Source organism: Ascaphus truei, chromosome 6, assembly GCF_040206685.1.
Source record: "Ascaphus truei isolate aAscTru1 chromosome 6, aAscTru1.hap1, whole genome shotgun sequence".
Taxonomy (NCBI): Eukaryota; Metazoa; Chordata; class Amphibia; order Anura; family Ascaphidae; genus Ascaphus; species Ascaphus truei.
Window position 1 is genome coordinate 19,017,783 of NC_134488.1, and position 25,776 is coordinate 19,043,558.

The 25,776-nt window shown below is 46.2% G+C and overlaps 2 protein-coding genes across 4 annotated transcripts in view; one reads left to right on the forward strand and one right to left on the reverse strand.

Annotated features, from left to right (window-relative positions):
- Positions 1-25,776, forward strand: part of MTOR (mechanistic target of rapamycin kinase) — a 130,202-nt gene that overhangs the window by 53,479 nt on the left and 50,947 nt on the right. For all 3 annotated transcript variants that reach the window (XM_075603483.1, XM_075603485.1, XM_075603484.1), the window contains exons 27-32: positions 378-524; positions 650-792; positions 916-1,078; positions 1,720-1,865; positions 18,767-18,842; positions 21,055-21,194. In XM_075603483.1, the coding sequence (XP_075459598.1) occupies positions 378-524; positions 650-792; positions 916-1,078; positions 1,720-1,865; positions 18,767-18,842; positions 21,055-21,194 (815 nt within the window). The remainder of the gene's footprint in view (positions 1-377; positions 525-649; positions 793-915; positions 1,079-1,719; positions 1,866-18,766; positions 18,843-21,054; positions 21,195-25,776) is intronic.
- On the reverse strand, positions 2,313-6,710 carry ANGPTL7 (angiopoietin like 7). Its single transcript, XM_075603482.1, has 5 exons — positions 6,106-6,710; positions 5,224-5,324; positions 4,946-5,140; positions 4,135-4,333; positions 2,313-3,184 (listed from the first exon to the last, which is right to left on the reverse strand). The coding sequence occupies exons 1-5, from the start codon at positions 6,497-6,499 to the stop codon at positions 3,015-3,017; spliced, it is 1,059 nt and encodes a 352-aa protein (XP_075459597.1). The 5' UTR covers positions 6,500-6,710; the 3' UTR covers positions 2,313-3,014.

A 25,776-nucleotide genomic window follows, 5' to 3' on the forward strand; every position in this document is an offset into this window, starting at 1 on the left:
GATACTTATACTGCTGCTCGTAACGCAAGGGAAGAGACCCACTGCTTTCCGTTTTGGGATTTTCAAAAGAAAATGTATTGAGCCCAAAAGGTGAACGGACGTTCCTGCTGTCTGTGCAGCCTTTATCAAGGGAACGGTGTGTTTATCCTCCCATTCCCTTGATAAAGGACGCACAGACAGCCGAATCGTCGGTTCACGGGTTTTGGCTCAATACATTTGTTTTTGAAAATCCCATGTGCCCTAATTCTCCTTTTTCTGCTTCTGCTCTCCAACATTGTATGTGTCCCTCTCACTCTCAGGGCAAGGAGGCTATAATAGCAGACTGATACGTTATGTGAGGTACAGAAGCTGTGTCTCAGTTTAGTTTCCACTTTTAGGGATACACCCTCGCTGATGAGGAAGAGGATCCATTGATTTACCAGCACCGGGCAATAAGGGGAAACCTGGGAGAGGCCCTAGCCAGTGGGCCCTTAGACACCGGACCAATGAAGAAGCTGCATGTCAGCACTACCAACTTGCAGAAGGTACAGAGGGAAGCCTTCAATACCTGGACAAGGGAAATTAGCCCAGTTCTGGCTCAGAGAAGAGAATTTGTCCACCACAGATAGAGTATGTGATGACTTTTTCGAATGATTCTTTTACCCCACAGGCTTGGGGAGCAGCTCGACGCGTCTCCAAAGACGACTGGTTGGAATGGTTGAGACGTCTGAGTGTGGAGCTGCTGAAGGATTCTTCCTCTCCTGCCCTTCGCTCCTGCTGGTCCTTAGCACAGGCCTATAATCCACTGGCCAGGCGAGTGCCAGAGAATGCCCGGTGCTCTCTATCTGTGGCTTGTTGTGCTTTTGGAGGAGGTGTTAGTTAGGGAAGCGTTATTGAAGGATACTTTCATGTTCTTGTCTAATCTGCTGTCCACAGGGACTTATTTAACGCTGCCTTCCTCTCCTGCTGGTCGGAGCTGAATGAGGATCAACAGGACGAACTGATCCGCAGCATTGAGCTGGCTCTGACCTCACAGGACATTGCAGAGGTCACACAGACACTGCTGAATCTGGCAGAGTTTATGGAGCACAGTGACAAGGTATCAAGCTTTTGGGGCATGGGGAAATCTCATGCATACATCCAATAAACGGAATAACATACAAAACAAGAACACATTAACGCACACCAATATAATAGGTACTGAGGGCCCTGCTCATGAGGGGAGGGAACCTGGAGTAACATTACCATATCCATGTTGTATTTTGTTTGAAAACTAAGAATACCAAACGTTTAAATTGGAGGCCCAGCTAGCAGTGCGTGAGTGGATTTGTCTACCATCCTGCTGGCTAGTTTTGCAGGCCTTCCCTTCGTGTTTTTTTTGCAGACACATATTGGCGGTCAGTGCGATCCCGTATTCTGTGCGGTTTGTCAGGGCTTCTTTCTCCTTCTTTGTTACTTGATAGAGCTAACGCCATCCTGTATTGTTCTACAGCCTCTAACATCTTACGATGCCCTCTTCTCTGCCTGCACTACTGGGCATACTTCACACCCTGAGCCTGTTCTGTTTGGGTATTTTAGGAGGGCTTCCACTGAACCTGTTTGGTTTGGGGATGGGGGGAACCTGTTTTGTTTGTCGCTAGTGGGGCCTCCTCTGAACCCGTTTTTGTTTGGGCTGGGAGCTCCTCTGAGGCTTCTTTGTCTTGGACATTGCTCTTCATCGCATCCTGTACTCTTCTACAGGGCCCCTTGCCACTGAGAGATGACAATGGAGTGGTGCTTCTTGGAGAGAGAGCTGCCAAATGCCGAGCCTATGCCAAAGCTCTTCATTATAAAGAGCTGGAATTTCAGAAAGGCCTCAGTCCAGCAATTCTGGAGTCGCTCATCAGGTAGGCCTACTGGGAAGCTATCAAGGAATAACATGCTGTGTTTCTCACTTGGGAGGGTTAAGGGAGGTGTGTACATGCTTCTGCTCCCGTGTGGTCTGCGCTATGACTTCTGACCTAAGGACAATCATTCCTCAAGTTATGGGCTGTGAGAAGAATACAACACATTCCACACCTTACTAAATCAGGCAATGGGGGAAGTTCTCAGTTGTCACATTTCAGGCACATCAGCCCGAGCCCCCCATCACCTCTAACCCAACACGTCTTTAGGACAGTCCTATAGACACACATTGCTGATATATATATATATATATATATAATACACACATGCATACAGTGCCACTTAAGTCCATTTCAAACTCCACAGAGCACTATACATTAGTGTTAATGTGTATTTACAGCCACACATACATACCCCCTCCTGCCGCAGTTCTGAAATAACAACCAAAGTATTTTACAAAAAAAAACAATTTATTAAAATTTGGGCTCTTTAGCCAACATGTTGTTTTTTTATTTATTTTTTCCAGTTTTGTGAAGCAAATAAAAATAGAATTTACAGTATTCTAAAGCAATCACATCCCGGGGAGTGTTCTATGTACAAATTCTTTACATGGTCTGCAATGTTTTTAGGATACCCTGCTTTAGTAACTCTTGTCGAGGTGGGTGGGAGCAGATATTTGTCCTTTAGTGGTTTTTCTGGGGAGCACCTCCCTCTATCAATGTCTCTTCTATCAGTGGGCTGCAATCCCACTAGCTTGGTTAGTGTAGTGTATACATCACTCTGTAGTTCATGTCTTGGTGACCTCTGGGTAGAAGTAAATTGTTTTGTGTGTGTAGCAGTAAGGGACATTGGATCAAATGACCCTGGTTTGACCCAGTGCATGGGTCACCGGGTTATTAGGAGAGGGGAAGAACCCTGGAAGTTACAGCTTGGTGAGCCACCAGACGTGGTGGTCCCTAGCAGCTGTCCCCATTGGTCAGGATGCTGAGTCCCGTGACTTCCCAAGTCTGCAGCAGACAAGCTCATTACATACACAGTGCAGGTAGATTCTATGAGAAAGGAAAGGAAGTAAACCCGCCGGGGAGGGGGGAGGCATTGCTTGTGATGAGGTCCTGGGCTGCTCTGCGGATAAGCAGCGGTCACGTTCTCCCTCAGGGTTGGAAGTCCAGCGCACGGATTTTCAGTTCTGCCCGCTTCAGTGAGTAGGAGGAACCGTGCCAGCCATACCAGCTAATGCCATCTGAATGCTTGGTGTGGTCGCCATTGCGGTAGAAAATGCCATTGAGGTTGGAGTCGGTGCAGCAGTTGTACCAGTATCCACCTGCAAAGGTATAACAATAGGCAGCTGTTAGGTCACTAGCCTAAACCGTGTGGATCCTGCGTACAACAGTGATTCCGTCGTTAAGGGTAATGCCTGCACCAATACTTTGTTTTGTCATCCCAAATAACCGCCGGTGTGAGTGTTTAAATCTCTGTTGATGAGGGAGAAGAAGCGGCTCACTGAGTACAGACACTGACTGCTAACAATGACACTGAGTTTTTTGAATCGGGGGACCCTGGTTCAATTCCCAATGTCCACTCCTTGTGACCTTGGGCAAGTCACTTTATCTCCCTGTGCCTCAGGCACCAAAAATCAGAGAGTGTAAGCTCCTCTGGGCAGGGACCTGTGCCTGTAACATTCCTATGTGCTGCGTACTGTGCGCTGTACTGTCATTGTGACGCGCTGTGTGTCCCATTGGGAGAAAAGCACTTTATGAAATAAAGTGTTTATTAATGTAAAGATTGCTGCTCATCTGCATCGTTAATCAGCTGCAGATGAGGCGATGGAAATTGTTAGTGATAGCAGAATGTTTGCAGCACATTCTTTACTTCATTTTACAACTAATTAGAAGTGCAACCTTTGCAAGACCACGATCTATGCACCTGCAAAATGTTTTGCTGAAAGAGGTTTCTAACTTTGTGCTCCCTAGAGCAGGGGGCCTCAACTCCAGTCCTCAAGACCCCCAACAGGTTAGGTTTTAGGGATATCCCTGCTTCAGGACAGGTGGCTCTATAAGTGGCTCGGTCTTCGACTGGTTAAGCTGGGATGTCCTTAAAACCTGACCTGTGGGGGGGGGGGGGTCTTGAGGACTGAAGTTGAGCACCACAGCCCTAGTGTAAGCTGGTGGTGGCGTTAGCAGTGTGACGACAGCAGCCCCGTTGCAGTTTCATATGCCTGACCTTGTTAGTTCCCCTCTGAAGCTTTTTGTCAATGCTCTGCCTCTCGCTCACCTTTGCGTAGCTGTGCGCAATCATCCAGGCACTTGTCGTTGTCCTTGTCCTTGGTGCTGAAGGCGGTGTTGTTGTGGTAGCGTAGGGAGTCCCGACCAGCATTCCCACTGTAGTTCCCCAAGAAGAGACGGTAGCTGTTCTGCTCATTGCTGACTGAGAATGGGGTGTAGTCTGCATATCTGACACGTCCCTCCCAGTCCTAAGTACAGAGAAAACATACATAGAGGTCAATGTAAACCGTGAGACACTTTAAAGTTCTATGTACCATCCTGAATGTCCATCTCTCACCTTTTATAAAGGGATCTATGTTGTGGTCTTGCATCAACATTTTTCATCATTTGCACAAAGTGTCTTAACAGGGAAACTCAATGTGCTACAGGATTGTGTTCTGGGAACCAGGCCCAGTGCCACTACTTTGCGGTACTTCGCGGTTTTGGTGATAAACCTTAATAAAGTTTGCATGGATCAACCGAAACGTAGGATTGTGGCAATTAAACTTCTTTCCATAAGCGCGTTTGTGCCCTCCTCTTATTACCTTTACCGCCATGCTTTATTGGACTGACCAGGAAGGTTCTTTTTGAGTTGGAGCACCGGCCATTGTTTATTTCCTGTTTTTTACAGGAGTGCTTAGGGAACCTCTTCTATATGGTTTTGGTTATAACCCACCCCTTCATTGCTTGGGGTTGTAGTGAGATCTGGCAGAAGGAGTATTAGATGGTCCTTTCTTTTAGCTCTTAATGAGGTAATTCCTTGTTCATAGGGGAGTGTAGACTATATTACTCACTGAATACTTCTCTGAGTGCACCCTCACCTCTAGCTCCACTCTTAGTACAGTTGGCCTCCTAGTCAGCCGATATATGTGCTCATTTCCCAGCCAGAAGTCTCCACGGATGTTGCCAAAGCCATCTCGATACTGCTTCCAATCGCGGTTGAAGGAAGTCAAACCAACCTTACGCCTCTGGATAAGAGTCCAGCCACCGCCTTGTGTTTCCATATCACAAAACACCTAAGCGTATCGAGAAATGGCAAACGTGAGCAAAGGACACATATGTCATGAATAAAGAAGCATTTTATTCTGCAATTCCTCACCTCTATCTCTGGACTTCCCAGGAAATCATCTGCAGGGAGCTTGTAGACACCAGAGATCTTGTAATTCTTCTGGAAGAGTGATGAGCAATCATATACTGCATCTGTTAAATGAGAGAGGTGTTTAGGGGAAAACAATATTGCACCATAATTGCTAGGTTTAGAACAGAGACATGAAGCAGTATCACTAACCCACCCCCCCTAACCCAGAATGTACAGCCTTTCTATTTTTCAATACCTGTTCCAACTTAAAGCGGAACATTGTTACCCCCCCCCAACTTTCAGACTGAATATTATTTATATTCATATAAGACCATCTTTTTCTGTCCATTTCCCAGGTGTCTGAGATCCGTTCCTCAGTAATGCATAAGAGCACAATTACAGACAGCCCTCTCTTTTGTTTTGTTTTTTCTGCTGCAAGTGAAGCATTTCAAAGCCACCTACATATTTGAGAATCCCCAGCCTTGATTTTACCACTTTCATGTGCTATACGACTGATTGGGAAGTCTAAGCTATTTGATTACCCTGAGGGATTGTATATTGTGAGCTTTGTTTCACATTCTGCTGACACTAATCCAGTCTGGGAGGGGGTCCTGTACATCCACCATGCATGCAATGTGGATTTACAAGGCTTTGGAGGCGCATACTAGGGCTGCTTACAGACAAGTTGCTGCTAGAAGATTTATTTGTGGAGAATGCATCTCTAAAGCTGTACCTCACTCCTGTGTTTTTGCAACTGTTGAGAGGTGTGTTAAGCAACTGTCATTTAACTGTCCAAATGTGTACCACCCCTCCCCATATTTTGTAAATGTAGATGGTATACTACCCAGGGCTAAAGATAATTATCAGTAAGGAATGATAATGTTGAAGCAGGGTCCTTCTTACCTGCTGAGGTCTGAGTTAGAGTTTGTGCTGCCTGGAGCTGCATGATATCCATCTGGTTGTTCATCTCTGAGTACTTTCCCTCTGCATCTGTCAGGCGTGTTTCCATCTGCTTGTAGCTGCCTTCCAGCTTCATCACCTGCATCACCACATTCACCCAGTCGCTCTCTTGCTTCTTGCTCAGCTCCCCCAGCAGGCTGCTCAGGTTGGCAATCTGCACCTTCAGGTCTTTGACATCTTCGCAGCAGGCAGGCACCTTCATCAGTCCATTAGCACCCACTGGTTTCCTCTTTGGAGACTTCTGCAAAAGAGCAGGGGAGGCTCCTAAGGAGAAGATGAAAATGCTGACCCATACAAGATACCTAAGGTTCATCTTGGGCATCTTACATGAACACATGAAGCAGTGCAGAACCCGAGAGGATAAGGTGCAGAGCTTGATCAGATACAGATGCTTTCTCCTTTTTCTTCTTGTCTCAAGCTGCTGTCTTTGCCTGTTTATTGGTAACGCTGAAGTCTCTTGACTTGCTCACTGTCTTTCAATTTGCCTGTACGCTCTGATCTGCTGAATATCCCTTTTGCAACATCTTAAATATCCCAACTTTTGGAGCCTTCCCTTCAATGCCCTCCCACCCGTCCCACCTCCTCCTCACCAGGTGCCAGCCTGCTTGCTTGAAGCTTCCAGTCAGCCCAAAGCTGTGGGTGGGGCTTGGCCAGGCAAATCTTCTGATCCCAGTAGTCTAATCATTCCATAGCATGCAGTCAATATTAACCCTTTCTGAAGGGTGGAGGCATGCTGGAATGTTGACCAGCTGTAGGGAAGGTCTGGAATGTACATGGTGGATCTACTTGGAAAGAATGAATGCTGTCTCTCAGTTGACATCATCACCAATGCCACTAGTCTGGCATTCCTGCAAAAACCCTTTATGCTTTCTACATATGGAAGTCTTTGGCATTTGTCGTTGCTCACCAAACAAACCTTAAGGGTCATGATGGAAACCTATTTTTTTTTAAGCACCGAGGTGTAAGGACGCAAGAATAACATAGCACGTGCATCTCAGGCTCTCTGCAGCACGTCAGTGACTGTGAGAAACGTGACAACTCGCACACGAGAGGCTGTTGTCAATTTAGGGACCAGGCAATTTCTTTGCAAGCCTAGGATAAAAACAGAGCATGGAAGGCAATATTAAGGAGAGCACCACTTCTAAGTCTACTAATTTCACGCCATCTGGCTCCATCGCATCCTTCTGTGATACTGGCACAGTACCATAACAAGCCGACCTGGCCACCCCGCCCAACAGGAACACGAGTCCCCGGGGCCCTCTCTTGACTCCAGTTGAAAAACAGTCCCCTCATCTCCTAAGAATGTGAGCATGGGGAGAAGAAAGAGCTTCTACCTAGCCCACGGGGGAGCGGGGGGAGGGTACAGGAGGGGGGGGATCAAGTGAACTGCAGAAGCCCCAGATTTACACTAGGAGAGAGAAGCCGACGCTTCCACTTTCTTCTTTTTTTTCCCCCAGAATTTTAAATTGAAAAACACCTTGTGATGTTAATTTCCAACACATGTCCCAAGAGAAACGACGGGTCCCTACTAGGGGGGAGGAGGGGGGGAGAATGGGTTACTAAGTCCCCTCGCCCCAGGGGGAACTTGTAATGCATTGCAGACCCGTCTGGCAGCCAAGGGGTTAAATGCTGGGTCGCATTCTGCAAAAAAATATGTTGGAAAAAAACAAAAGTATTTCAGGCAAATTACATAAGGGAAGTAATTAAGGCTAAATGTCTCCATTATGTAACTGGCTACATCATATACTTTATTATTTCTCAAACACCGTGTGCAGTAGATTTTTTGATTACTTCGAAGTATTTAATACCAGGAGGCTGTGCTTTCGGTAAAATAGTGGCTTAGAGTCCTAGAGGTCCAGTATTACTCACTTAGCAACACTTGTAGGAGTGGTGATAAATAAAAAGCGCTTGACAATGTAACATCTCTATCTGTGGTTATCGGTTATTTCTTCAGTAGCTTCTTTCTTGTATAGTCGAAAGTGTCTAATTTCATAAGCGGAGTAACAAATATTACTGAGCCGGGGGGAAAAACGACTGTCATTGGGGATCTAGTTAGGAGCACATAAATATTAAAGGGAAATGCTACGGCGATTCCAACGCTGTCGCGATCGGGATTCAATTCTACAACTGATTTCAAAATAAGCACTGCATGAAATACACACACAACTCAGACCCCAAATCCACCACATCATATATATTGTGTCAAACTGAGCGCTACTGGGAGTGTGACCTCATGTATAGAACAAAAGATAAAAAGGCCCAGTGCTACATCTAACTTGATATATCATTAAATACTTATCTGTTTATCTTCTCATAAGCAAGGGTCATTTAGTTGAATTATTTGGCCTGTGTGTTTGTTCATTTCAGTTGATAAAACAGCATGGAGGTTAGTGACCCCTGCTCCCTGTTTCCAAGCTCACTCATCCCACCTTTTTAATTGCAGTTCTTGCTAAGCACCGGTGAATGACCAGTCTATTAAATGACCGTCTATCTTAAACGCTGCAGCCAAAAACGCTCTACTCTTGTCTAAATCTGTCTCAGCTTCTCCCCTGCTGAAATCCCTCTCCTGGCTTCCTATAAAATCCTGCATCTCACACTCAATTCTCCTCCTCACTTTTAAAGCTTTAGGCCGAGTTCACACTGCCTGCTACGGCCGCGCTCTTCCGTGCGCGCCTCCGCCGCCCGCTCCTGCAACCCAGCGATCTGTGAGCCAGCTGCAGGGAGACAGGTCGCGGCGATTGGGGTGGCGTGACGAACGCGGCACGGAGCTGGTTCGGCTTTATTGGCTGAACCAGCTCACGTGACGCGACTGCAGCCCGAAATTTCAATTTGGGTTGTGGCGGCAAAATGTTGCAGCGTCAACGCTGTACTTTGCAGCCACAAGCAGTTTCTAGTGTGACAACTCTCATCCACTAGCCTCAAAGAGTGCCGAACGTGCGCACGCACGTAGCGTTGCAGGCAGTGTGAGCTAGCCCTTACACTCTTCTGCCCCTCCTTACATCTCAGCCCTAATTTCTCGCTATGCACCATCCCGACTTCTGCTCAATGATGTCTTCTCTCTACCCCCTTTGTATCTAAAGCCCTCTCGCGCCTTAAACCCTTCTCACTAACTGCCCCACACCTCTGGAATGCCCTTCCCCTCAATACCCGACTAGCACCCTCTCTATCCACCTTTTAAGGCTCACTTTAAGACACACCTGCTTAACGAAGCATATGAGTAACTCCGTGGCTAATACTATACACATGATACATAAAGCCCTTTGCAGACGCACTTCCCAGAATGGTTAAAAGAGATCCCTGGGCGCTACCTCTAAATTTGATAAGGCTAGGGAAATAAAAATGTGGAATTACAACCTTAAAAGTTCAAAAGGTTCCCCTCTGCTTCTTTGTCTCTTCCTGTGACTCAAAAAACCCCAAAAGGATCTATCCAGGATCCTTGATGGTGTAGGGATACAAAAGGAAAAAATGGGGGAGCACAGGTTGAGGGGTAAATAGGAATAACAAATTAGGTCCAGGTATGTTAGTCCCTGAAACAATAGACGTGGGGATATTAAAGTGTATAATACTATAAACACTTACACGGCCTTGTGCAAATGCTGTCGCATCAAGATTTCTTTTGGTCTTCTCCGCTTCTCTTGTGTTGTTTTTCCTCTTTCTTCGTCTGTGCACTTCTACTCTTCGTTCTTTGATGCGGTGTCACCCTCGGAATAAATGAATGAATAGATGAATAATGGGAGGTGATAGATAATAATAACAGAACTCTGACTCTAAAATTATATAAAAAGCAGAAAAGACTGCAGTCACTCACACGGACACGGACACGTGTGAGTGCAGTCTTGGGGAGGTTTCTTTATCCTCTGCAAACACAAAAGTCCCTCAAACGTAGGCACTTTATTATACTGAATAGACAGTGGGAATTGGAAGTGAAAATAATGACTGAATACTATTACTCACACGGCCAAGTGTGAGCGCACACTTGGATTGGTTTCTTGATGTTCCTCCTACGAGCTCCAATCAGTGATCCAAATGTAAGAGATTCCTGCCACGGGATATTATGGACAAGGATCAGACTCTTACACTGGGTGAAAGGCCATGGTCTTTATCTAAAAACTAAGTAAACAATGAAACAATAAAACAATAAAAAGTGCTTAGAACTAAAAGAGTTATAAGCACTACAAACGGTTAGCAGCCGGTCCCTTGGAAGATAGTGCAGGGCGCGTGGTGCGCAGCTAACTGTGTCCGCGTCCGGATACAGTGCTGTGCCTCCGTTGTGCCACTCCGGACGGCGGCCGTGAAAGTTAAAAAAAACTAGGGGGTTTCGAGCTCCGCGTTTCGCCCTTTCTTGGGCTTCTACGGAGGCTGAGGAAGCCCAAGAAAGGGCGAAACGCGGAGCTCGAAACCCCCTAGTTTTTTTTAACTTTCACGGCCGCCGTCCGGAGTGGGACAACGGAGGCACAGCACTGTATCCGGACGCGGACACAGTTAGCTGCGCACCACGCGCCCTGTGCTATCTTCCAAGGGACCGGCTGCTAACCGTTTGTAGTGCTTATAACTCTTTTAGTTCTAAGCACTTTTTATTGTTTCATTGTTTACTTAGTTTTTAAATAAAGACCATGGCCTTTCACCCAGTGTAAGAGTCTGATCCTTGTCCATAATATCCCGTGGCAGGAATCTCTTAAATTTGGATCACTTATTGGAGCTCGTAGGAGGAACATCAAGAAACCAATCCAAGTGTGCGCTCACACTTGGCCGTGTGAGTAATAGTATTCAGTCATTATTTTCACTCACAATTCCCACTGTCTATTCAGTATAATAAAGTGCCTACGTTTGAGGGACTTTTGTGTTTGCAGAGGATAAAGAAACCTCCCCCAAGACTGCACTCACACGTGTCCGTGTCCGTGTGAGTGACTGCAGTCTTTTCTGCTTTTTTATATAATTTTAGAGTCAGAGTTCTGGTATTATTATCTATCACCTCCCATTATTCATCTATTCATTCATTTATTCCGAGGGTGACACCGCATCAAAGAACGAAGAGTAGAAGAGCACAGACGAAGAAAGAGGAAAAACAACACAAGAGAAGCGGAGAAGACCAAAAGAAACCTTGATGCGACAGCATTTGCACAAGGCCGTGTAAGTGTTTATAGTATTATACACTTTAATATCCCCACGTCTATTGTTTCAGGGACTAACATACCTGGACCTAATTTGTTATTCCTATTTACCCCTCAACCTGCACTTACCAGAACTCCCTCCTACTGTCTCTGTACGTTTTCCCTACCTACCAATTAGACTGTAAGCTCCTCGGGGCAGGGACTCCTCTTCCTTAATGTTACTTTTATGTCTAAAGCACTTATTCCCATGACCTGTTATTTGTATTATTTGTTCTTTATATGATTGTCATGTGTATTACTGCTGTGACGCGCTATGTACACTAATGGCGCTATATAAATACATACATACAATACATTAACGACAGCTCTCCCTCCATTAGAGAAGTTATGAGAGCTTTGTGCTGGTGCAGCAGTGTTTAGCCGCGTCCATGGTCAGTGCGACCGTGCGGCGCGCTCAAAATGCTTAAGGCAATGATCGCGGCCACAGATCGCGCGTGCGCCACCACAACGGGGCGCACGGCGCGCAAAGACACAAATTCATTTGATTCCTGGCGCGACGGCCAGGTCACGTGAGTGGTTCACCCAACGAGGGCGAACCAGCTCCCGTGACGTCACGCCCACGACGCCCCCTAGTCGCTTCCAATTAGAGCGCACAAATAGCTGAAGCTAGAGGCAAGCATGAAGCTACTAGAACGGTCACCTACCCGCACACACCCACCGTGGACTCGGCCTTAGGACCTACAGATGGGCCATACTGTGAAATGGTTGTAGGCTTAAAATACTTTGAAGAACTAAATGACCCTTGCTTATGAGAAGATAAACAGATAAGTATTTAAATATGTAATATATCAAGTTAGACGTAGCCTGAGGCCTTTTCTCTTTTGTGCTACAATGCATGACACAGTCTAAAAAGTCCTTGAATTGATGTTTTTTCCATAATAGAAAAGTACTGGAGGATTTCAGTCGGTAGTAGGAATTTCCATGTGTACAGTAGGACAAAAATACTTTGTTAGAAATAATAGCAAATAAAAATGCCAGAGCACATTCACACGTCTGACAGGTCTGCAAAGCTGCCTTTCCCCATTATCTCTTCGCCTGCAATGCTTCCACTGCCGCCAGGGATTCTGGGTATTGACATGCAAATGAGCACATAGAGCGTCACCTTTTGCTTCTTGTCATGGACCCCCATACACATACGCCTGCCGTATTACAGAGCTTTTCAGCACAGCCTGGGCTAAAGAAGTGCAGAGCCCGTAATCCTACTCACAGGTAGCTGTTTTGAACTTTTATTACCCAGACTGTGCTGAAATTCTGGGTAATGCGGCAGGCATCAGCTTAAAGGTCTCCATGTTAAAATAGGTTAGATGCAAAAGGTGACATTGTTTGCTCATTTGCATGCCATTTCCCAGAGTCCCTGGCTGCAGTGGAAGCCGTGTCTGCTAAGTGATAATGGGGGAGAGCAGGGTTGCAGACCTGCCTGAGACGTGAATGGGCTCGCACGTGATGTTTTGCTTTGCTGTACACTGTACGGTGGAGGCTTTTTGTCACTTTTTTTTTTACCCACCTGAACTTATATAATGTGTGGTTTTAACTTTTATGAGAAATAATATAAAAATTGTTCTGTAGAAACTGCACGTTTTATTGGTCCACTTACGTTGTTTTAACAAGGTGCAACCTTCCTGTCCCTTCTTCCTGGAAGTGCACTGTTTCTAATAAGGAGGGAAAAAATGAGATAACTTGGAAAAGATAAATAAAATTGTCCCTGAATCGTTGAACCACTGCAGCACCTTGAAGGTCCTTCTGAGAGTAGATGGTCTATGTATATGGCCTTTTCTAGTGCAGAACCCTGTACCCAGACCTGCAACATCTTATCATCCAGGCAACTTGTATCCCAGCAACCTAATGCTCACAATATATCTGGTGCTAATATCCATGCAGCCTGCGTAACAACCGTTTAATACCACATCAAAGAAAACCAGGCGTGGGATGTATGAGGCACGTTAAAATGGGAATGTGGGGGTAAAAGTCACATTGTTAAATTGATACTATCAGGATGTCAGTGCAACCACTAACTTCCAGGACACGGTATGTTTAGCTGACTGGTAGAAAATGCATTTTTTTGTTGCTTTTGTTTAATGAATATTGGCGTATGTAATATAGGAGGCTTTATCATTTCTGAAGCTGATGTCATTGGATTGAGTCCTTCTTTGCATGTTACTATGAATTCCAAGAAGAGCACTTTGAACTTGAGTTTTCAAAAAAGAAAGATTGCTAAGTAGATATGACATGGCAAACTTGAAATCCTATTCTTCAAGGTTAAGGCTTAGTCCATAGACACTTCGCCCGTGCAGAGGCGCGCTGAGGCTCAGGGAAAGCACCGCTTTCCCTGGCCTTAGAGCGCGCGCCGTCTGGGGGCGGGCCAGTGACGTCACGGAGCTGGTTCGCCCTCATTGGGCGAACCGCTCACGTGACCGCCCCTGCGCTCCGGTGAGCTCTGAAACTTAACATTTGTTAAGACACACGCTTCCGCAGGCTCTGAAACGTAACATTTGTTAAGACACACACTTCCGCAGGCGTGCGGAAGCGTGCGTGCGCCCCTGCTAAAGCCGCTCTCATTGCTGCTGCAGGGGCTCAGTGCCGAGCAGCAGCGCGCTCAGCACGGGTCCGCACCTAAGCGCTGACCATGCCCGAGGCCTTACACTTTATACCTCTTACGTTTCTGCTCCCTAGCATTTCATGTCATTGAATGCAGTGTTTTTTAACCTTTTTTTGGTTAAGGAACTCTATAATTATATTATGACATTCTGAGGAGCCCCAACCCTGAGATCCAGTGCATTGTAAGGAACCCCAACCCTCTCTAATAGCGCGCCTGAGATCAGATGCATTGTAAGGAACCCCAACCTCTCTAATAGTACGTCTGAGATCAGATGCATTGCAAGGAACCCCAACCCTCTCTAATAGCGCGTCTGAGATCACATGCATTGTAAGGAACCCCAACCCTCTCTAATAGTGCGTCTGAGATCAGATGCAATGTAAGGAACCCCAACCCTCTCTAATAGTGCGTCTGAGATCAGATGCAATGTAAGGAACCCCAACCCTCTCTAATAGCGCATCTGGGATCACATGCATTGTAAGGAACCCCAACCCTCTCTAATAGCGCGTCTGAGATCAGATGCATTGTAAGGAACCCCAACCCTCTCTAATAGCGCGTCTGAGATCAGGTGCATTGTAAATTCTGCTGTATTTGATACAATTTTCAAATTACCTGAAAATTGCAGGGATCCCTTTAGGGATGCCCGGGGAACCCAAGGGCTCCTAAGAACACCTGTTGATAACCGTTCATAAATCATCTTTATACTTTGCAAGTATATTACTATATGACAGAGTTTGGCAATAAACCGATGCGCGATAATAAATGGTGATAAGTTTTTTAAACATCACAATACTATGGTCAGTCAGACATTTTTGGGACTTACAGCTCTGACAATGTAAAAGGAATCCGTGCACCCATCTTTCACTCTCCGACCCTCAACGTATACCCTCTATCCCAGAGGGTCAGTTTGCCCCCTTCCTCTTAATCCCCTCCCTACCCCGGCCTCTGATGTTCAGTGATGGCCAACAGTAAGGGCGTTTGTATATCATTTCAAATATAATGTATTTAATAAAAACTAAATACCTTCCAAATTATTTTTTTTTTTTTTACATTTAATTTGAAAAGTTATTGAAAAGATCATTTTTGCAATACATATCATCACTATAAGTTCTTTATATCATTATCGTGAGTATTTTTATTTATTTATTTGTATCATTGCTCAACCCAACCATATGAAGATATCGGGTCTTGATAAGCTTGTGCTTTGCATGTTGCACTAACACCTGTCTCCAGCAGTACAACTTGGTATAGTTTGGGATTTCTTGGGAGGTGGCTGTCTTCTGTGCACTTCACGGATATTGGAAATGAGTTGTCTAACTCCTGATAGGAAGCAATTCAAATTAGAATTAAAGGACCACCATTGAGTTATTACTGCAACATGAGAGGTGATACTTCGTATTCCAATAATATGTTCCGTTTCATGGTCCAGCCTATAAAATAGTCACAATAATACATTCCATGTTGGGTATACATAATTCATGGTCTTCAATGTTGTACCCCTGTCTAGTTTTGGTTTTCTACCCTTTAAGTGCTGCAGAGTCATTGTAGGGCTTCAGGGGTTAAAGAGTTACATATATGCTGATACTGAGTCCACATTTAGCGATGAAGCATGTTCTGTCCCAGGAATGAGGTCTTGATGTTCCACCAGTGTTACCCTTCACCTCCATGATCCCACCCTATCTAGTTCCTATGTGAAGTAACTCCAGCTCCACTGCCATTGAAGCTCATTGTGTGAGTTCGTGTAGCGTTTGCGTGTGGAGGAGATTAAGAGGTGCTGGAAAGGGGATGGAGGGGGGGGAGAGGCATTTTTTTTTCCTTGTGGCTTGATGCCGTTCATGTTTCTTTGAGGTTTGACTGGGGTCTCGTGACCCTGGTACAGCTGTTATCACACAAACCTCCTATTGTACTCGGGCCCGTGCTCTGTGGTTTCAGATATCCTAAAGAAACAGGCATGTTGACGAGAGGCAGGTTAGGCCCTGCTGCCCACTGCATCGCATCTGAAGTCGCTTAGAGACGGCGTGTCTGTGCCGCAGATGTGTGAGGAGCTGTCAGCCTTCCTCCCAGGAGTAGGAAACTTAGTGTTTGGCTTCAGCTGCTTTAACTCTTCTAGTGTAAATAAACATAACCCGTGGCTCTGCAGGACCTTCACTCAAGTGTCAACCACAGCACCAGTCAGAGAGCTCCTTACACACAAGAGCATTCTAAAGAGCATGGAATGGTGTGAGTGACAGCTGTGTGCATGAAGGCGCTGTGTGGACTGTGTGATTTGCTTTAGTTGGAAGCATAGCTCTTACAGTTCATGGATCCAGATACAAGACTGGTGTGTTGTTAACTAATAATTACCTCTAAGTTAGTGTAACGATGCGCTCACCACAAACAAGTCGTGACCGCGAGGCCGAGGTGGGGTATTTGATAAACGCCAACCCACAGGCGCGTGGGCGCGTCTGGAGTGTGGATAGGTCGAGGTAGCCGGGTCGGGGTAGGAGAGATCAGGATGGTCAGTGATACTTGCCGAGGTCTGGATTGGAGAGGTATGGATCGTCGTTGGTAAGCCGGGTCAGGAGCGGAGAAGTGCGGAATCCAAAAAACATGCAAGGTCAGGCAACATAGGACAAGACGGGCAAGGCTCAGACAGGGGGCAGGATAGCAGTGAACACAGCGCACATAAACAAGGTTATGCTCGGCCAATGTGCCAGAGGGCAGGCTAAGCATATAAGTCTGAGTCCATAGACAACAAGCCCGTGCAGAGGCTGAGGGAAAGCGGGTGCTTTCCCTGGCCTTACTACGCGCGCCGTCCGGGGGCATGTCTATGGGCGGGCCAGTGACGTCACGGAGCTGGTTCGCCCTCATTGGGCGAACCGCTCACGTGACCGACCCTGCGCGTGTAAACTAATATTTGAGTGTCGGCTACGCTTCCGCACGCCTGCGGAAGCGTGCACGAGCCCCTGCTAAAGCCGCTCTCATTGCGGCTGCAGGGGCTCACTGATACACATGAGTGCGGGTCAGCGGCTAAGCGCTGACCGTGCCCGCGGCCTAAGGCAGAACAGTCCAATGAGCTGGGAGCATACTCAGGAGTATGACTGGCTGTGGTTGGCTGAGGGAGACAGCACAGGTGTATCCCTTTAGACAGAGGAGTGAGGAAGCTTCTGCGGCGTGCGCTGGTGCCGCACATAGAGGGTGCGTGCTGTGCGGCAATGACGTCGCTGTGCGAGCGAAGCCTGGAGGCGGGAATGGCGTTTAGTGCCGAGTGCGGTCCGCGCGCGCCCCTAGAAGGAACGCTGGCATTCGCCGGTCCGCGAGATGCGCTGCAGGAGGCAGGAGAGCCGATCGCAGTTCTAGGCAGGTCGGAAGCGCGCCGGGGAGGGCGCGAATGACGGATCCTTACGGTTAGATCATTTTGATCTCAAAGTCTGGAGTTGTGGAGGAACATACACACAGACAAAGCATGTGACCCTGTCTCTTGCACGAGAGGGAAAAGTATATTTATTATTCTTCACTTAAATATTAAGTAAAATTGTCTCTTTATTATCTCAGCTTCATGCTGCACTATTCAATAAGCAATCCTCACTTTTAGTTATTTATTTTTATGCTGCAAACCCCAGAGATATCTGCTTTATATTTTTCAATGTTTTTTTTTTCTTATTATTAAGTAACCCAATATATTTCATAATATCACTGCAACCTCAAAAGCACAGTGGGGTATAATCACAGAATAAAAAATAATATACAAACATGAAAAAAAGGAATTTGCAGAAACATCAGTTAGCATTTTATTAATATTACTGGTATGGTCTCTAAATCCCTAAAGAAAGAACCACCTGTGCCTGTTAATTAAATGCATATTCTGTGAATTCGAGGTACAAATGTAAAATAATCACCCCAGAGCTGGATAGTTGTGCACTTTGGTTTCCTGCAATTTATGAAGCCACATGGAAAAATATATATATATGTCACTGGGGTTTCTTGTTTGCCTTCCTCTGTATCAATAGACTCTAAGTACGGATATAGGATAAAGTATCTGTCGCCTAAATTCAGCATAGGTTGAACTTGATGGACGTTTGTCTTTTTTCAACTTCATCTACTATGTAACTATGTAACTATGTAACTATGTAACTATGTAACTATGTAACTATGTAACTATGTAATACCTGTACAACACTGCAGTGTTAGGCTGCGCTTATAGTGCCGGCGACAGCGACGCGACGTCGCGTCAAAACAAATGCGTCGCGTACGGAGTAAGCACGGTGTGACGGAGCGACGGCGCGGTCGCGATGGCTGGAAGCCATCTTAATTCGATTTTTTCCAGCGACCGCAGCCTGACGACGCCGGCGCTATAAGCGCGGCCTTATAAGAAACAACGTGGTTGGCTCTATTCTTGGTTACTCTTTGTGTGTTAATAATTGCGTAGCTGTTGGGCCCTCTTAGGCCGCGATTATAGTAGGTACGACGGCGCATGCGGTTTCGCGTGCTGCGCGAACAAACTGCGGCTGCTGATACGGGCCGGTCATATTGAGCTTGGGCGCGATGTAGAGCGACCCCGCGCGGCAGATTTTTCAAACGACAAATCATTTTGTTTTTGGTTTTTTTCCGCGCAATGGCCGCGTCACGTGAGCGGTTCAGCCAATGAGGGCAAAGGAGCCTGATGACGCGTCCACCACGCGTCCCCAATCGCTCCATCTCACTGCACGCATCGCTCGGGCGTCAGGCGCACGCCTACTATAATCTTAGCCTTAGAGGCAGCAGTGTATGTCAGTGAGCAGGGATATGCTGTTATTAAAGGGAGGGTAACCTCACTTTTACAGATAGACACTCATTTTCCCTTTCTTTCTTTGCCTCTCAGCATTAACAATAAGCTCCAGCAGCCTGAAGCAGCCTCTGGGGTCCTGGAATATGCCATGAAGCATTTTGAGGAACTGGTAAGTGGCTCATCATTTCTTGGGGGCTTCTCACTTAAAGCAGCAATACAGGTTTCATTTGTTTTTGTTTTTTAATTACAGGATTAACTGTGTTCATTTCAGCTCCGGGGACCCCCTGCTTCCAGTATACTTACCTCTGTAGGAGGTGCAGCTAACTCTGCAGCCAGGGAACTGTGTGCCTAACTTAATGGCAACGTTTAAATCTCCTGCGTCATGCAGGCCAATAGGAAGCCATGACGTCATCCGGTGCGGCTTCCTATTGGCCCGCGTTGCCCGGGACATTTAAACTCCACCGAGACACCAACACCCCTATGGAGGTAAGTATCTCTGGAAGCAGGGTGTCCCCGGAGCTGATATTAACACCGTTCAGCTCCGGAGACCCCCTGCTTCAATCCAGTAATTAAAAAAAAGGAAAGAAATGAATCCTGTATTGCTGCTTATAAAGCAATTCTGGGACAATAGATGACAAACGCACCTGCATTTGTGCTTCAATGTCTCTTACTAAAGGCTAACCAACGTTTCAGGTCCATTAAACAAATATTTAGAGTTCCCGACACTACTAAGCAGCAGCTCCAGTGCATATTATGGCTCGCATCAAGCAGAGAGAGGGGGAATGTGCTAAGACATGAAGGAGAAGTGAGATGAGAGGAGTGGGGGGTTCTGTCTGTCTGCCCCAGGCTGAGGCCCCTTCACAAAAGCCGACTCTGTTCTGTGGAAGGTAGCAGCTGTGATTGCTTCCTGCAGGCTCTGCAGTTAGTGAGCAGCCTTAACGATTACATCACCCCCCTCCCCCCTGCGCCGTCTCTGGGAGAATAATGTCATTGTGCGGGGTACCTCTGGGAGGGCTGACCTGCATCGACGGGAGAGCAAAGGGGCACTCCACACAAATCTCTTCCCCGAAAGCAAAGCCGCAGTTGGAGATCTGGATTTCTCTGTTGATTCGAGAGATCCCTAGAGTAGTCTGCTTATTCCTCCTGAGCAAGGAGCAGTGACCTCAGTGACTGTAACTTACTGTATTCGGGGAAGTGTGAGAGAAAGAGACTGGTTCCTTGCACTGACGCCTAAATGGGAACTTTGTGGCTTGCTTCCAAACCACAACTTTCTAGACACGGGTTATAAACATCTCTCCAAAGGAGCCCTTGATTCCTTTACCAATTAACCATACTGATGTGAAAACAAAAACATATAATTTGCTGTGTTTACATGGACAGCCACATTTTGGTGATATTTCTTACGTCTTCCAAAACCACAGTACAACGTTCACATACTTAATAAATCAATCTAGATTTTTCTTTTCCTGTAAGTGATACGTGACGGTTGGTTTTCAGTGTTACACGTACATGAGATTTCCAGGGTTTATGTGTAAACTGGATTTCTGTAGAACTTTTCACGACAGACCAGAAACGGTATCGGCAGCATTTTTTTGTCCAGAACTGCACAAACACACTGTTGTATTTTGTATGATATTTAAGGTATGGCCGTACAAATGATAACATATGCAAATCCTTTCTCTGCAGTTGTATATACAAAGCTATTTAAAATCGGGTAACATGCCATTGAAGCCGCAATCCTGGCTGCCAAATAAGTCTCTCAGTTATCCCTCCAAATAACCCACATCTATGATAATACCAAGTAATATAGGACATAAAATACATCTCCTCAGAATGATTTGAAGGTTAACTTAGTTCTGTTGTTGAATAAAGATATACCTAAACAAGGCATGTTTTTATTTTTGCCTTTGTCTTTTCCAGGGGTCCATGTCAAAATGGATTAGAAGCAAAAGGTGACACACTGTGTGCATGTCATTTCCTAGAATCCCTTGCTGCAGTGGAAGCACTATATGCTAGGAGATTAATGGGGAAAATCAGGGTTGCAGACCTGTCTGAGACATGTGAATGTGCTCACAAGTGATATTTTCATTTGCTGTACAGTGGAGGGTATTTGTTACTTTTTTTACTCGCCATAACTTAAGGTGTGTTTGAAACCTATCCCAGTCAGTATAATCAGCCGTACTCAGATGAGACCCAAAAACATTCTGTAAAAATAAGTGACCAGCGGGGGGTGGGGGGGAATATTTTTTTTTATAGATTTGAGTTATTTTGGGAGATACTGTAACTGAGAGATGTATTTGGCATTGTGGTTGATTTTCCTCCATGCCAAGCTAGTTGAGGAGGGAGTTTATGTCTGACCTCACACGTCTTTCCCACGGCAGGAGATTCAGGCTACGTGGTATGAGAAGCTGCACGAGTGGGAGGATGCTCTCCTGGCATACGACAAGAAGATTGAGGCCAATAAGGACGATTCAGAGTTAATGCTGGGACGCATGCGTTGTCTGGAGGCTCTAGGAGAATGGTAAACACACAAGCTTTTCTCTCCCAGTATCGTATCTGTCCTAATTTTGTCACCCTGGAGGACCATACAGACACTTTAGATGACTGTCCTTCCTCTGATGAATCCCAACATGTAAAACTGTGAACATGATCAATAGGACATGGCACAATTGTAACAAGGCACTTTTGAGGTTGTCATGTCACGCTCTCTGGTATTACCTGGTTTCCTTCATCTTAGCTGCCGCAACAGTGAAGATGAGGATAAAGAAAAGGAGATGAGCTGTATGTCAGACTTTTAAATGGCTTTCTGTAATACCTCAATGCTTTGATGACCATTTCAGCTGTCTTGACGATATAAAAATACAATCTATTACAGATCAGGGGTAAAAGCACCAGAAGTAAATGTAGAGCTGAAAAATCTCTAACTATGGAGGCCTCAACCCTACAATTGTCCCAAAGTGATGCTGCACCCTGAGCACATGTTCACCAAGCATGTCATTGATCAAGGGATTGGGCTACAATAGTGTGTTTATTTACATAGTCCTATTAATAGGGCAGGGGCGGCCAACTCCAGGCCTCAAGGGCGACCAGCATGTCAGGTTTTCAGGATATCCCTGCTTCAGCCCAGGTGGCTCAGTCTCTGACTGAGCCACTGATTGAGCCACCTGTGCTGAAGCAGGAACATCCTTAAATTCTGACCTGTTGGTAGCTCCTGAGGACCGGAGTCGGCCGCCCCTGCCCTAGAAGAACATAAATGGGCGATTAGAACAAAAACGATGCCGTGTACATAATGAAACTGAGAAACAGATGGGCAGGACAGTCTCCCACATTCATATTTATGAATTGCTTGTGGAAAAAAAAAGGCCTGAAAATAACAATATCCTCCAAATACTGACAACTTTAACCCCAAGGTTCTCAAATGTAGGGGAAGAAATGTTTTTTTTTGCAACCGTTCAGGGAAAATTGTAACTATTCACACAACGAAGATTCATATTTTTTTTTTCTGTCTTCGCAAATCCAATAGCAATTGAACAAAGTGTTTTTGCGATAGAGAGAATGCGTTAAGAGATTGACTTTTGTGAGACAAACTAGGAGAGATTCCCACGACTCTTTTCACGAAAGACTTCAAGAATCAACATGTCCAGCCCGGGAGAAAGAAGAGGAGAGAGATATGGTGGAACGTTTCAGATACACCAGGGGTATGGGCAATGTGCAGATAACATCATTGAAATGAAGAGGGGAAGGATGGAAGCAGATGTAATGCTCACAATAAGGTTGATGGTGTGCTTCGAGAAATGTAAGGAGGTACTTCTTCACTGAAAGCTGCGACGCCATATATTCGGCCAGGTGCATTTCTATGGGACTTTTGAATGAGGAAGTGTTTGTCAATCAAGTGTTTCGTTACCCTTATCCCATCCTGTCCTTATCAGAGAGCCAATAAAAGTAAGGGATGGGGCTGTACAAGCCATTGCTGACCTCCCAGTGACATCGGACACAAGGGAGAAGCCTGGGGAAGTCCCACCCCTCCCAAGTCTAACTAACATAAATAAAAGATACGTATGTGTCAGATTTGGGGTTAAAAAATGTATCGTTTACCCAGATGAGACTGCCCTGGATAGGCACAACGGAGGGGTGACCATATTTGTCCTGATAAAAACCGGAACAAATGTTGCCCAGACCGTTCCTGCTCGGCTGGCAAGTGCCGATCTCACATGCACGATGGGCGCTGGCCGGCCGCGCATGCGCTATTGGCACTTGCAGACCGCGTTTGCACGGCCAGCAAACACCGATTCACATGTGTGCACGAGCGACCTGCAATCTCCCTTCGGGTATAAGCGACATGTGCGGCCGGCGCCGATAAAAACCCGAGACAGTGGCCAAAAAGTCGGAACAAAGGCCTAAAAACTGGGACGTCGGGTCAACCAACACAAGGGTATCCTAATTATGAATGAAGACAAAGCACAAAGGGGTCTACTCTAAGGCTTCCCAGGACGAGCGTGCCAGGCGGCTCGAGGTGGTCCTATCTGCCGATCATTTATATGATTGCCAGCTCATGTGGCTCTCCCTGAGCTTAATCATCACAGGTAATGAATGCTCCTTGTCTGCGTTGCTCCTGTAACTGTTTCATGTGAAATCTGCTGAGATTTTGCTCGCTGAGGCAGACTCAGCAAGATTTTGATTATTTTGGTTGGCCTACTAATGCCGACATTAATTGTTACGGGCACTAACTATGCTAACATATTTTATGAGCCTTTGTGGGTTCTCTTTAAGTGAAGCATCATAGGCCACAGTAATTGTGAAAGGGCCATTTTATTAAGCGGTGCAGATCCATAAGTTACCCTGTGGCGTCATATGACCCATTCACTTAAAAGGTCCATACGGTGCCAGAAGGTGTCACCGTGTGGTAAATATGGTTCTTAGGGTGTGATCCGCTAAGGTCCATTGCGAGATAACCCACCTGATCTGGCTTTAATTGCCATTGACTTGATGAGCAGCCAACACCAGATCTGCTGTGTTAACGCACAGTTATGAATCACCCCCCCTTAGTCTTTTATAAATGTAGCAATGGGAAGCACATGAGATAATCAGCCTCAATGCACCAATTATTTACTATGCTCGCTACTGCCAAATTTTTATAAATACATGATTTCACATTTAAGTGATTTGCCATGGGTTCAGACATGTTATTGAAAGAGAATTGAAGGCTGACTTAATGTACAGTACAGAAACAGTTGGAATATGCATGCCTCTGTGGGGAGGAAGTTGTAAAGTTCTAAGAACTCTTCTTCATGCTGATCACATACAAATCTTAATCCCATTGCATTTCAGACAAAATAGAGTAGAACATATTTTTGGGATTCTCTTAGAACAGGGGTCGCCTCCAGTCCTCAAGGGCCACCAACAGGTCAGGTTTTCATGATATCCCTGCTACAGTAGAGGTGGCTCAATTACCTGTGCTGAAGCAGGGATATCCTACAAACCTGACCTGACAGCACAATACCCTACAAACCCCCCTCCCTTACACCACAATACCCCAAAAATCACCCCTCCCCTACACCACAATACCCCAAAATCTCCCCTCCAGCGCAATATCCACACCCCCCCCCCCTTTCTACAGCACAGTACATGTACCAAGATCCATAACACCACATTTTTTTTAATGCAACACGCAAATCTTACATTCTGGAAGAGGCCTCAGGTGTCGCGCCGGTCCCGCGTTGCGATGAAGATGTTGCGCCCCATTTCCGTCGGTGGGCGATGGAGATGCGACCCAGAGGAATGGCAGGCAACAGCTCGGGAGAGTTGGGACCCGACCGCTCCAGCGCCAGCCAGGCCCCCCGCATTCGCCAGGACAATTGTCCCGGCTCTCTCCGCCTGGCTATCGCCTTTCCGCATTGCGTGACGTCACTCGGAAAACGAGGTGACGGTACGCCGTACCAGTGCGTACCCCCACAAAAAAACCACTGCCAAGAAGTAAATATGCAGTGTAGTCACCAGTAAGTTTCTCGGAAACCGGGGTATCCCGGAGATGAATATAGTGCGGTTCACCTGTGGAGGACACCCCGGTTTCAATCCTGGTACAAAAAATGAAGGTTTGTTGGGGTGGATTGGATTGAATGTAAGTATGACCCCTTCACAAGCTCTTAACAAGGGTGATATATGAAACATATCTCAAACTATAATTTTAGACAGTATCTTGCGTGTCTGAATTCTAGCACTGCTTTCTGCTTTATATATTATATATCCTGTGGTATTTGGTATTAGGCTTAATGTGCCTATTGTGTTATTTGTTACGTGGTTGAATGTTTTCGATGCAATGTTAATGTCACCACGACAATTATACCAGGGATGAATACACTAGAGAGAACTGCAGAGTTGAACAAAAGTGAATTTATTGGGAAAAGTTTCCACACACCTCCAGTACATCAAACTGCACACAAACTCTCCCAACTGGGGAACAACCTAAAGTAAGCGCTGGATTTGGAAATCCGCCGCCTCTAGGCACATACATATGGCTCCCGCCCTCCTTCTCCTTCTGATTCTCAGTGTCAAATGATGCCACGAACGGCACCAACATGACGTTGCATGGTCTCGCGTTGCCATGGTAATGAGACGTTGTGTGACATCGGCGGCGTCATTTGACGCTGCGAGTCGAAAGCAGAAGGAGGGCGGCAGCAAGGAGGCGGCCGCCACATGCAAGTGCTTCCCATCAGACCCGATAGGCCACAGAGTACGGCAAATGCATATGGGGTGGACATTTTTGCCGCCCGGGCCAAATGGGAAAACTTGCGCAGCTGTCCTTTGTAGTATGAGCTGCACTGCCTTGCTCTTCGTGAGCCAACAGTTTCCCTTCAAACGCCTCCGCAAGTCTCCGGAACACCCTCGGACGACTTTGGATATTTAAAGGGTTCACTTCGGCTCTCCGAGTACGCTATAACATGTCTCCGGAACCAAAGCCAGGCTTCTCCTCATATATCCCATGGTCTCCATTCACCAACATGGACGACGGAGGACCGATCAATCCCAGGGAGGATTTTCTTCGGAGTTCAATAGGGAGTGAGGGCTCACCTGCATTGGACCAATCCTGACCGAGGGGAGGTTAC